This window comes from Lytechinus variegatus, chromosome 2 (assembly GCF_018143015.1).
Source record: "Lytechinus variegatus isolate NC3 chromosome 2, Lvar_3.0, whole genome shotgun sequence".
NCBI lineage: Eukaryota > Metazoa > Echinodermata > Echinoidea > Temnopleuroida > Toxopneustidae > Lytechinus > Lytechinus variegatus.
The window spans coordinates 72,294,428-72,308,594 of record NC_054741.1 but is presented as its reverse complement, the minus strand read 5'-3'; the positions used below and the strand labels follow the sequence as shown (position 1 = coordinate 72,308,594).

General features: G+C 36.3%; 2 protein-coding genes across 2 annotated transcripts in view; both read right to left on the bottom strand.

Annotated features, from left to right (window-relative positions):
• The window catches only part of LOC121406948 (relaxin receptor 2-like), a 34,681-nt gene extending 33,335 nt beyond the window's left edge, over window positions 1-1,346 (bottom strand). Inside the window, exon 1 of the mRNA XM_041597823.1 lies at window positions 1,230-1,346. Within this exon, the coding sequence (XP_041453757.1) occupies window positions 1,230-1,346 (117 nt within the window). The remainder of the gene's footprint in view (window positions 1-1,229) is intronic.
• A 4,044-nt stretch (window positions 1,347-5,390) lies between these two features.
• On the bottom strand, window positions 5,391-9,039 carry LOC121406947 (G-protein coupled receptor GRL101-like). Its single transcript, XM_041597822.1, has 6 exons — window positions 8,977-9,039; window positions 8,574-8,642; window positions 8,108-8,179; window positions 7,355-7,426; window positions 6,847-6,918; window positions 5,391-6,540 (listed from the first exon to the last, which is right to left on the bottom strand). Exons 1-6 carry the CDS (start codon window positions 8,991-8,993, stop codon window positions 5,391-5,393), a joined length of 1,452 nt encoding a protein of 483 aa, XP_041453756.1. The 5' UTR covers window positions 8,994-9,039.
• Between the last annotated feature and the right edge of the window lie 5,128 nt (window positions 9,040-14,167).

Genomic DNA, 14,167 nt, shown 5'->3' with positions numbered 1-14,167 from the left:
ATAGAATTGTGGTTAAAGCAAACCTACACTAGGTTTAACTCAATCAATAAATTCTGTGTCGTTTCATATCATAATGTCCAATATAGGCTCTTGTCTCCATTTGATAAGAAGATGCCGTCTTGAAAGTTGCATCTGCATCAGTGAGAATGATGTATGGAATACAACTTACTGTTGTTTTTTAAACCATGGAAGAATAGAAGAACTAATCTGATTCCATAATGATATTGTTTGAAAAGTAATATGTATAGATTAAGCACATCGAATGCCTTACTCAGGTCACAGAGCATTCTAATTACTTGCACTTTTATATATAATGTATATATTATACATATATATATACATATACACACACACACACACAACACCCCCCAAACGCACACGCACACACACACACACACACACACATATATATATATATATATATATATATATATATATATATATATATATATATATATATATATATATATATATATATATATTGTGTAAGAAATCAAGTGGATGAAGAGAACGAGAGAGCCTCTGTGTCTAGTGGTTATAATGAACAGGCGTTCAAAGCTGGGGGCCCCGACTTCGATTAATCCCGGCAGAGACATTTTTTCGGCATCACCAGTTTTCCGAAGGGTAGATAGCTCTGGGGAACCTTGATTTAAGCTACGCCTACCACTGTTCTCTTCATCCATTTCTTTAACAAAATATTTAAATAAAAGAGTTGCCAAAGCTGTTGTACATGTATAATTTCACACATTATTGTGACGGCCTCGAATCCAACCTTCAGCTGACACAGTTTTCTTGTCGGGATGCCACCGTGCCTGACCGTAAGTTGCGTTCGTTTGGTCAGAATATATGACCGTTGCTGATGGTTTATAGAAAAGACAGGTAAAAAACCATCACCAACCGTCGACTCTTGCCTGGTTTCTCTATTCAGATCATCCGTCAACTGCAGTCGATCACCTTTCACGTCTCACTTCAGTCAATCAAACATCCGTCGACCTTCCATTCACCAGCATTCATTAAATCACTTTCCCTTTTTATAACACTCCAAATCACGTAGTCTAGGGTGTAGGATCAAGTTTGATCTTTACTTTTAATTTCTCAAAGATTAATCAGTGCACAGAATATAATAAGACCCATGAAAGAAGGACGGAGTATGTGTAATGGCGAAGCCTTGAAACACTATCCTATGCATTTACGAAAACTTCGATAACACAGTTAAAAATGGCTCTAACCGCTACAATAACTCTCGCTGAAGTCCCCTTTTCAGGTGCGGTGTCTTGCACCATTCGTTGCTTCGTCTGCGGAACTGTTGCCTGGAGGCTCTCCAGGCATGCCAGGTACCTCGTCATTGGGCGGAATGTCTCCTGAGGAGCTTCCCAAAGTGTGGTCGTCTGTCAAGGCGTCATCTGGTTCACCTGCAGCCTGGATTAATTAGGTCTGGTGAATCTCCAGGCACATCCTCATCGGGCACGACGTAGTGAAACTTGCGGTATCATGGTCTGTTGTCAACGTGTCATATTCTTGTCCCTCAGATGCCTCTTCACCTGCTGGTGTCTGGCCCGGTGGGTCTCCAAGCACATCGCTATCAGGCAGGATGTCTGCTGGGGAGTCGGTTGCGTCGTGATCGTGTATGCTGACACCACCTGATGACCTACTTTCAACACCTTGATAGGGTTTCAGCCAATCAATTTGTACTTCCATCGTTTAGAACTTAAGACCTCCTAGACTGTTGAATCTGATAGGCATCTGATAGGCGGTAACAACCAGCTATGGGCCAAGCCATCTTGGTTGCAGTATGGGGTAGCGACCTTTTCTCTGGTATTCTTTCGTAGCCATACAAATTGTCCAACAGCGTAAGGAGCTGTATATGCACCTTCCTCTCACATATTATTCTGAGTTTAATCCGCAACCATAATTCAGGGATCGATTGCTTGAATAGCCATGCACGTTTTTCCATGTATTTTAACACATGACTATCGGCTGAAAAACGGATGTTTGGATGATAGCAGCATTTGACAGTCATTCTTCAGAGAAGGGCATTTTTGATTAAGAGTATTAGCTGTATTTTTTTTCCAAGACTAAAAAACACAAGAGTCATTTGATCCAAATATATGTAAATTAATAAGGTTAGGGACGATGTATCCGACCGTGAGAGGGCCTTTGCTAAAGGGTGAGGGAGGGGTGCGACACCCCACAACTTGGGATATCTTCGGTAAATCTGCGCTGACGTCGTGAAAAAAGTAAGGAAAAGGGGCGAGAGAAGAAAAAAGAAGAGGTAAGAAAAAGGAAAAGAAGCGAAAGAGAAACACATATAAAGAATGAAACCAAGAGGGGGATGAGAAAGAAGAAAACGAATTGAAAACAAAACGAAAATAAAAGGGAGGAGAATAATCAGAGGGGGAAAGAAGGGGACAGGGTAGAGGTTTTGATTAGGTAGGCATACGTAAAGAAGCGGAATCCGTAATGTTAGTGTCGGAAAGTGGAATTTTCATTGAGTTACCCGAGAAGAATGTGCCTAATTTGCATAGTATTTTCGTACAGGTGTTTGGAATTTTCTTGATCGACCGGATCACTAGATAGGGTTAGGATGATCGATGTATGTACGCTCGAAAAATATAATTCTAGTTATTTTCAAATCCTTAAAATCTGTAAATTACATAACAAGGATTTGAAAATAACTAGATAACTTGTTATGTAATTTACAGATTTTAAGGATTTGAAAATAACTAGAATTATATTTTTCGAGCGTACATACATCGATCATCCTAACCCTATCTAGTGATCCGGCCGATCAAGAAAATTCCAAACACCTGTACGAAAATACTATGCAAATTAGGCACATTCTTCTCGGGTAACTAAATGAAAATTCCACTTTCCGACATTAGAAAAAAAAATATTGTCTGTTACATCGAGGCTGTTAGACTGATGCCTGTCGGGAAATTACAAACCGTCGGGTCACAAAAGATTGTTTTAACTGCTCCAAAAAAACAATTTCTTACTCGGTCTTTACATCTGTCAATAAATGTCAAATTGCATTCTGTTATCTTTAAATTGTATTATCCTTAATGCGAACGTGGGGAATTCTCTCTCTGTACCGACAGTGATTTACAATATCAAAAGTTGTCAGTTTCTCTACCGACAGTGATTAGAATGTCCCGGATTGAAGGTATAAATCTAAAAAAATCAGCTCGCACCAAGTATTTGGTGAGATCGATATCCTATCTATAGTTTTCTATCATATTGGACAGTGCTTAATATTTCCCTTTCTGGTAAAAAAATTCACCTCGTGCTTCACGCTTGCATTATGTTTATTACGATACACCTCTCGTTTAATTACAGATGCGGACTCTGAGTTTGTTCTTTATAAAAAAACTTTTAGAATGTCCCGTGTTAAGGTCAAAATATCCACACAAAATAAGCTCTCGCTTCGCGCTCGCATCATACATTTAGTGAAATCCATATCCTCTCCATAATTTTCTTCACTTTGGACCGTGCTTAAACATTTCCTTCGGGTCAGTATATAAAAACTTCAGCTCGCACTACGCGCTTGCATTATTTTTATTAAGATTTACTGCTTGTTAAATATTACAGATGCAACATCTGTATATAAAAACGTCTGAAAACGTTTAGTATTCAACTCAAAATATGAATAAATTCTCAGCTTGGGCTTCGCGCAAGCATGATGTTTATTGAGATACACAGCTTGTTCAATTACAGATTTTGAATCTGAGTTTGTTCTTTATTTAAAAAGTGAAATATTTAATTTTCAAGTTAAGATATCAATTATTTTCAGCTCGCGCTTCGCACTCGTTCTATTTGATTAGTGAGAAATACATTTTATTCATAAGTCGCTGCAGTCATTAACATGTTCATTTTCAGAAACAGTCTTCCATCAGTTATATACGCATATTAGTCATATAAAAATAATGTCTAGAATGGTCAGAAATAAAAAAAATTAGCTCGTGCTTCCTCGCTCGCATCGACTGTTTGGTTGATACATCCTCTTCATGGTCACAATCGAGTTTAAAGTCGAAATATAACAAAATTTCAGCTCGCGCTTCGCGTCAATTGTTTCGTTAATATATTTATCCTCTTCATGGTTACAATCGAGTTTTCAGGTCGAAATATCATTTTTCTTTAGCTCGCACTTTGCACTAGCATTTTTGAATTGTTGAGATATATATTCTGTTCATGGATCACTGCTACATGTAACTATCTGTCACATGTCTTTTTACAGGCCAGTATTTCATCTCGCGCTTTTAGCTTGCATGGATACTCTAGTTAGATACGCATGTATTTCATGATTACAAATGCTACTCAAAATGTTCAATTTTCAGTTCTAACTAAGTAAAATTTTCAGAAAAATTGAGCTCGCTCTTCGCGCTCGCATGGTACTTTTTATGTTCAGGCTACGTGAAATGCCTCATCTTGTTTCTATGTATGAAAATTTAGTTAGACTACCCCCCAAAAAATATCAGATTTGCGCGGCCGCGACGGGGAAAATGTGAATGAAAACATATTTCGCCCGAACTATTGATTAGAGCTTGACATGCCCCTGGGTATGAAGAAAGAAAATGTTACTAAGGAGGATGAGGTATTCTAGCCTGACACATGGTCTCCGGACGTCGGTAATTGGTACCGATATTTGTCGGTAATCAGGGCCTCCCCCCCCCCCCCGGAAAAATCCTACCGACGCCCGTGGTGAAAACTATTCAGTATTGTATGTCAGTACAAATAACGACTTTATAATGGAAATGGAAATGCAATGTCCTCAACCCTTTACACTTAGAAATTATAGATATTACACTCACTTCACGTGGGGTGAAAAGTAGTAATTAAAAAAAATCATAATCCGGCAGAAAGTGATTCCTCACAAAGCTGCATTGACCACCGGAATCGGTAGACTAGCTTAGCCGGGGTAACATCGGAGCGCCTTGAGAGCCTACCAAGGTGGATAGTGAGCTATATAAATCCTGTAATATTATTTTTGTTTATTCATTTATTTTATTAATGAACATTTACACTGCTTATATACTTTCTCCTGGATTGATCTTTCTTTAGTCATTTTCAATTCATAACGGCATGCTATTGGAAAATAGAGTGTTTCTCCATCGGGTAACATTTTTCATGGGATTGCAAAAAATAAAATGATTTTTCATTAAAGAATGAATAGGATGATATATACGAAGATTTAGTTTTTAAACACTAAATTGATATTAATGATATTTTGCAGTTGTAACAACTAAAAGACAAATGTTCAGCGGTCTAAATTTTGAATCTTGAATTTAATTATTAATTCTAAAATATATTAAAGCTTTGATAATTGAGCCTATGATTAAATAATTAATGACTCCTTTCTGGTAATTATGACATGTCCATCATAGATAATCATTTTAATGATGAGCATTAATTTCGGTCAGTGAGGTGTCATTTACACTCACATTTTTTGATGTTCTACCACCCCCTTTAGAATTGGTTTTTACTTGCTGTGGTTTTTTCTTGTTTTCGATATAATTCACGAAAGTGTACAAAATTGGATTGATTGAAGAGTTGATTGGGATGATAAATATCACGCTCCAAGCATAGAGGGATGTCGGTAGTACAACTAGACCGGACTGTGTGAGGATACCCATGACAATGATCGGCATCCAACAGGCAAAATCTGTTCCTACGATGAATGCCATTTTTCTAGCCACTTTGATTTCTCGATTACGCAAAGCAGCGTTTGCTACTGACTGGGTTGATCTCATTACCTGTATAAACATCATGATATAGCATACCAATATAACCATGAATAAAAACATGTTCACACCAATGAATGTTATAATGGCGTAAAGCCAGGATGGACGCACTGTGTGCTCTTCAACTACATATTCGATCAGAAATTTATCATATCTTCTCTCAACTGTATACACGAGCCTTCCAATCTCTTCAGACTCGGCGTGTAGTGGCAACCCAACACAAACATCAGATAGTCCATAAAACCCAGGTAAATCAGCAGGAACTAAATTCGGTATGATACTAAGAATGCACATGACCAACCACAGAAAGACCATGGCAGTACCCGCTGACTTAACGGTCAAACGATATACACTGAATGGAAATAAGATACAGATGAATCGATCAACTGTCATGATTGCTAGTGTAAACACAGAGCATTCGCTTGATAGAAAGGCGAGGAAACTCGAAAATTTGCACAAATACGATTGACGCCAAAGTGGTGCACTCAAGAAGTAGAGGTTGCCGAAATAGATGTCTACCGATGTGATGACAATCATGTAGATACCCATGATGCAATCTGCTACGGCCAAGTTCATGATTAATAGTGTTTGGACTGTCAGTTGTTCCTGACGAACGCGTAGAATCAGTGCTGTCAGGTTTCCGACCAGGGAGGTTAGACCAATGATCCAGCCAGCAATTCTTAAGACGACGCTCGGATAAAGCCTTCCACAGGTTTCGAGAGGACTCGTTGGAGACGTCCTGGCACATGTTACGTTCTCCCTTTCATCAAGGAGACAACATAGCCTGTTATCGGATGTTGATCTGAAGTACAAGAGGACATATGCGATTTCGTATTAGATATATATAAGATCAGTCATTTACTGTCTGTCTCTTAATTATCGCTATTCCCGAAATAACTAACAATCATCAATGACTTTAAAGATCTAATTAGGAGATTTGGGGGAAAAATCATCTATTTTGCAGCATGCACACTTTTCTGCAACAAGTAATCAAGGCAGTTTGCCTTCTCCGCTCCATATCCACATTTATATATAGCGCACCCCCACTCCCACACATATACACACATTTCGATTATGGTACAGTGCCAACAACAGAATTAATACTTACATAGCCTTCAAAGAAGTTAATCCGGTAAGAACATTTCTTTTGATTGAATGTAATTGTAAATCCACCATGAAACTGTATTGAATTAAGAAAATTTAAATACTCAGTCATGATAAATTAAGTACCTAAGAAAACAGATGACAGAATTTTCTAGCTACTTAAAATTGATTATTGCATCTTTGAATATAATACTTCCACACATGCTACATGTTAACTTTTTCTCTTTCCTTCGAGAATGAAATTTCGTTGGGGTAAATATCTACAGTCCATCTGCATGTGGGTATAGCGAATTGATTTGGAGGTCCTTAAGATTCAGGTTTCATTAACATAATTAAAGTCTTCCGGGTCGAGATGTTAAAGGTTTGACCCCACACATCCTATTAGACACACCCTTACCCTCACCAACGTACACGTTTTAGCCAATTTAGTTTACTCAAAATAAGTATTCCACAAAACAAATGATACAATGACGGGTAGTTAACCGTAAATTAAGAAAGCTCTATCTACTTACATAAACTCAAGATGTGCAGTGTTCAAGAATACGCCAGGATCAATCTGAACTATTGGATTGTTGCTTATATCACTGTGAAAGAAGTAATTCAATACATCATTCACATCATCAAAATACTATACAGTTGCATATAGTTTTATGATGTAACTGCGAATTCATATGAATGTAATTTGTCAAGCGCTTAATTCAAAGCAATCGCATTTTATGATTAAGTCTATTTGTGTATTAATGACCATCAGAGTTTGGTCTCAATCTATATTTTTAAAAAAAATCCATGATAGCTGACATTACCAAGATAGATACATCATCATGCTGGTAGTATGATTCATACATTCCTCCGATTTTTATGATTACCTTATATAAGGGAACAAAACTGTATTTCTTTGTCACACAGGTGAAGACATGTCGACTTACGTGACGCTTAAATTCAATGACGTTGATTTTGTATATTTACATATAGTCTTATTAAATCGATTCAACAAAGAAAGAATCTGACGAAAATGGTCAATCTCAAGAAAAAGATGCCCCTAAAGAACACCTCTCTGATTATGGCCCCATATTGCTTATTTATGTTTATTTAAAATTTTGAATGAGAATCGAATCGCATTTTTATGCCTTAAATTTTTCCTTGAAAAATAGATGTACTTCGTATTAACTTCATAGTTTGATTTACAAGAGTAAAAAAAAAAATATTTTTTAAAGCGTTTATATAAAACTGATTTTTGAATACGAACATTTAATTTCTTAACTCACAGAAAATAGAGAGTACGTAGATCCCGGAAGTCTCCTTTAGCTAGGTGTCTGATATCATTGCTTGAAACGTTTCTAGAAGAAATGATGAGACAAGCAATAATTTGATATAATCAAAGAAGCATTTCCCAGGCAGGTGACTGCTCGTCAAGCGAAAAAAAAAATACTCAGTTATTAACAATGTAATAATGGTGGAGGTAGTTTATAGTTTAATACTCTTCGTAATTGAGTAATTACATTTTTGCAGAATATTTATACGTATATGGGCGAACGTCACCCTTTTATATAATAATCACAATGAATAAGGTCTATTATCCAACTTCTAAAAACTAAGCAAGCTGCCACCCGACGCGGTCTCGCTATAATCTGTCCCAGAGCATCATTTGTCATCAAGCCTATAATAACCACTTATATGGTTTGCTAAAAGAATACACGAAGCAATTCAGTAGTATATTTGTTCAATTCTCACAAGTGTTCCAATTCATCCAATCCATCCAACATTCCATCTAATGAAACTAGGTTGTTGACCTGAAACCACCTGTATGCAAACGAGAGGACAGAAAAGAAATATGTATATACATATATTGATCATAATTGATAATTAAACTGCAGATATAAACTCTCATTCTTTTTTCATTATTCAATCATATGGCGAATTTCATACTTTCAAAATAAATTCATCCCATTATTATTTTTTTGTATACCAATACGTTATTCATAAAACAATACCATAAACTGCCAATTATAAAGATGTAATATTCAAAGTGGCCATATCAAATTAAAACAATTGAGGATGTGTTGAATCGAATGAATATCTTTCTCCTTGATTACAGGATTGCAACATGGCGTCTGATTATTTCCATAATACTTACAATTGATAGAGGCCCATTCCGTAGAGTGATCTATTCTCGATTAGACTTATCCGATTGTCCTGAATGTGTCTGTATCGAATGAAAACATTTGATTACCCTACATAGATCCAAAAGTACTGTTCATGGATAAATATTAAATAACAATTTTACTTCAACACTCATCGGAATGCTCTGGTACTCAAACCCATACATGAATAAAACCACTATTCTCCTAAAATACATTGATAATGAAACTGAACGAGAAAACTATTGAGATAATTACGTTGAATCTATGAATAAACAAAACAACGATGACTTTGCGTCAACATAATGAGACGTTTTGGCGCCACCCTCGGTCCTCTTAATCCATGAAGATTAGGATTGTACCATCGGTGTCGATTCGAGTTGTGAATTTATTGTTCGGGGGGTCCATTTTTGCCCCCCCCCCCCCTCCCCCATTTAAAAAGTATGGCGTCACAGATCGACACCAGTGGATTTTGCTATACTCCTCTCATAGCCTCATCTTTCAAAGCCATAATCTTGTCAAATCATGTCACGGAACGTTTTTATCCGATTCGATGGTACGTCATAATAATTAGCTGGACCTTAGGTTGATATGGCACAAACATGCACTGTTCTATTCGATCATTAGCATTATATTGTTTAATGAAAGTTGGAATATTGGGTATTAGACTGTAAGGATACATTATCAAAATACTGCATTCTGGGTGAAGAAACTGAGGGTGTTTTACAAAGAATTAAGTGTGACTAATAGTCTCACTTAAACACCCATTTGAGCGGTATGAAAGGCATCACCGCATTGGTCAAATCATGCGTATTAATCAATAAGATTGCGCGTCGACATTCAAGCATGACTCGAAGTCATACCGGACTCTGTAAAACTCCCCCTGGCATTGTTAACTACAATTCTATTCAATGTGGATGTGGTATGATGACTTACAGATTTAGGTAAATCGAACTTACAAGAGATTGATAGTGCCATCGAATACGTCTTCTGTTATCGTCGTAATATTGTTGTCGTTCAGATAACTGATAAGGAAAAAAACTCTTAGAAATAAGCAAACCTATATGTAAGAACTACCCTAAACCTTACTTGCCTTACAAAATCCAATTTGTAACATGGCCTAGTACTTTGGCATTCACAGCCGGCTAATTTGAAAATATCTTTTAAATCAATTTATTTCACATGAAACTTTAAAAATATCTTAAATGATAATTAAGCATGTATGTATTAAATACATATTTTTTTTAAATATCATTTTAATCATACCACTTGCGCGTCTGTTTGTCTTTGTAATGCTTTCTAATTATTGTTAGATATATTTTGGAACTTCTGATATCGTCAATAATTGCTATTCTTTTTATGGTAATTTAGGTCGGCCGTATTATAAGGTAATACTCTCCTTCTTGGCTGTTTCCCTCTCAATGTCTTTGATGTTATGTGTATTCTTTGTTCCTCACGTAGTTTATGTTCATTTAATGCAGGGAGACAAAAACTTAAATTGAATTGAAATAATGAACTCGATATTTCCCAGCCAATACTGACTAGTACAAAATAGAAGCTATAATCAGGGTATTGTTATATGCACGGTGATGCAAAAAACTACCTCAACATTTTTACTACATAAATTTAAGAGCGTAGGAAAATTGATCAATTGAAATTATTATAAGATTATTGGATTAAAACAGACTACTCAGCAAATTAACATGTCATTTATTTATTCAATCATGTACTCTCGTTTAATCATTTTAAAAAATACTAACATGTTTTCCAAAGATGGTAATCCATGGAACGCTCCGCTATGTATCTCTTCAATTTTGTTGTATTCCAGGCTCCTGTAAGATAAACAATATCATAGCCTGTTAACTATTTTTTTACACAATCATAGATGCTCATTTAATTCAATCGGCAACAAATAAAATTAAACTTATCTTAAATTATATAAAACAAATATACATAAAATAATGATAAGATGTTTTTTAATAGACAAATATTAACATAGATGGACTCATACAAACCTCTCACCCACAAATTTCCGAAGGTATATCTCTGTTCCACACAAATGATTGAAAGGGAAGGAAGCGAGCGTACATGGTGTAGAACTATCATTGAACATTAAAAAAATGCATAAAAAGAGTATGCATGCGCGTGGACTTGCCTTTACAAAATTATGGTCGATTTGGGTCGTTCGCGTTGCCATGAATGAATCAGCACACTAGGATTGCCGACACCCTTCTAGGCCATAGGATTAGATCTCTAGATCCAATTCTTAAACACCTTAAATTGCCATTGATGACAAGGCATGGAATTCCGTGCTTATTCTGCCAATTTCTCAGCATTTTTACGCATTTTCTTTCAGAGCTATTTGGCAAATATAACATACAAACACTTTGGTGGTAATTTCATTTGACTCTGGTTGAGCTCATTTTGAGATCGTTACAATTACTGGTAGGCCCTATTTATCTTTAATTCCGAACTTTGTGTTTACTTATGTTAAACCAATGAGATAAAGTTAATACACTAACCTACGCTTTTTGTCTTGTTATTAATGGCAACTTGATAAGTTTTTAATAATTGGATCTAGATACAGACCTAAGCCTAAAGCTAAGGCCTAGAAGGGTACCGGCAATTTGAGTGTGCTGATTCATTCATGGCATGCATCTTACAACGTGAACGGCCCAAAACGACCACGCGCATGCAAACTCTTATTCTGAAGACGCCAGTCATGAATATTCATATTGGGGTCCGGGAAAAAATGATTTCGCCATCGGGTGATCTCCGAAAACACCTACTCAATGAATATTTATTTAATTGTTCGAATGGGTGAGGAATTCATTTGTATATATGTAAGACAATTATCAATCAAAACCAAATAAATTTAGTAAAGTCAAGGTGTTAGTGAATTCAGGGAATAACAAAGTTATATTACAAGTTCAAGGCTAAAGCATTGGGTTCGATTGTCGGTTTATGTGAAGTAGAGATTGGGTTACGTGCCCACAGTTACATAAATAATGTTACATTATATAATGTGTTTATATTATCTTATGATGATGTTCATTATGTTTGCACGGAATTCAAGTCTTTGATAATAATTCGTCGTCTTCCGTATTAGACTAACGTATACTTACACGGTACCGAGATTTGGCAAGTTTGCAAAAATCCATGCAGAGATCACAGTGATTTTATTGAATGATAAGTCGCTGTGAGAAAAACAAATGACGAGGATTTATTATCAAGGTTCTAAATGATTGTTATGATGCAAATCTGTTAAACAAAATTTTCAGTTTCAAAGTATTGTAAGATGTCATAAAGATAAACGTTCTGAAAATCAAGATGCAAAATATTATTTTCTATGTAAACAAAGAAACTGAACAATTTTATATCAACATAGGCAATCTTCAACAGATCTAAGATATGTAATTCACACTTGGCTCTAGACGAAAACCTCAGTCTTGAAACCTTTACACCCGAAATGAAAAGCCTTGCGCGATGTAAGCATATATGAAACGTGTGATATCAGTAAATACTGTACGTGGTAGTGCATGATATGCGATCATAAACTGACCATTCCAGTATGTTTTACCTCTATTCATCTGTGATCAACGGGTTAAGTACAACGGTAAATCTGACTTAATATTTTAGGAAACAAACTCCAAGTTGTCGACTGGATGCATACGTTCTGTATTTATACGCATACTTACTGACTCCTCATTACACACACATACACACTCACACCCGCACACACACACACATACATATATGATAATAATAATAATAGATTCAAAATGTACTAAAAACTCTGTAACGATTTTCACGTGCCCCCCCCCCCTCTCTCTCTCTTATTAAGCTGGTTTACTCCTATGATAATAATATATTCAAAATGAACTAAAAACTCTGTAACGATTTTCGCGTGCTCCCCCCCCCTCTCTCTCTTACTCTTGCCTACTCCTCTCCTTTTCTTCTCACTTCTTCTTCTTTTTCTTCTTCTTAATTTTCCTCTAATATTCTTCATCTTTTATCTCCCTCTCTTACCTCACCTCTTTCACTCTATTTTACACTCTGCTTTTGTATTACCCCTCGCTTTATGTTTTTGCTTCTCCATTTGTTTTGCCTTCTTGCCTCCTCTCTGCCCCCCTCTCTCCCTCTCTCTCTCTCGCTCACTGTTTTCTTCTTATTTTTCCTTGTTACGTAACAAGCACCACTCTGTCTAGTGCTTCCGCATCCAAGGCGGTACCTGACAGAGCTGGTACGCGCTTAACTGTTTTTATCATGACGCATTTTCAAATCTTGGTAAGGCCCTATGGCAAAAATTCGTGAAATTTCGTAACGGACTTTTTATTTCATCTTGAATTTATTTTATTTGACTGACTCCGAGCAGAACAATATCACCTTTGTCTACATATATATATATATATATATATATATATATATATATATATATATATATATATATATACATAAATGTGTGAAGCTATACATGTACAACAGCTTTGGCAACTCTTTTATTTAAATATTGTAAAGAAATGGATGAAGAGAACAATGGTAGACGTAGCTTAAATCAAGGTTCCCCAGAGCTATCTACCCTTTGGAAAAATTGGTTATGCCGAAAAAATGTCTCTGCCGGGAATCGATTCCCGGCACTCCCGGCAGAGACATTTTTTCGGCATAACCAATTTTTCCAAAGGGAAGATAGCTCTGTGGAACCTTGATTTAAGCTACGTCTACCATTGTTCTCTTCATCCATTTCTTTACAATATTTAAATAAAAGAGTTGCCAAAGCTGTTGTACATGTATAGCTTCACACATTTGTATATACTTTCTCACATACGTGTACTGTATCGAAGCAATAGCTTTGATCCAGCTGAGGCATGACGGCTTGTCATTGTTCAAAACCCACCTTCACCCGACAAAGGTAATTGGTATAGTGTCGAAAATCTGTCTTTCTGACGGTCAATCAGATCTCGGTCGGCCTAGCCACTAGCCCGTCTCTATGGTCTAGTGGTTAAGGCACCGGCATTCAAAGCTGGGGGCCCGGGTTCGATTCCCGGCAGAGACATTTTTTCGGCATAACCAATTTTTCCAAAGGGTAGATAGCTCTGGGGAACCTTGATTTAAGCTACGTCTACCATTGTTCTCTTCATCCATTTCTTTACAATATATATATATATATATATATATATATATATATGG

Excerpts from the sequence above, each read along its gene's own strand:
- LOC121406947 (XM_041597822.1), bottom strand. Across the intron at positions 8,180-8,573 it reads TTGGATGAATTGGAACACTT|AAACGTTTCAAGCAATGATA; the intron begins GTGAGAATTGAA and ends CATTTCTTCTAG. Across the intron at positions 7,427-8,107 it reads CTACGTACTCTCTATTTTCT|TGATATAAGCAACAATCCAA; the intron begins GTGAGTTAAGAA and ends CTTCTTTCACAG.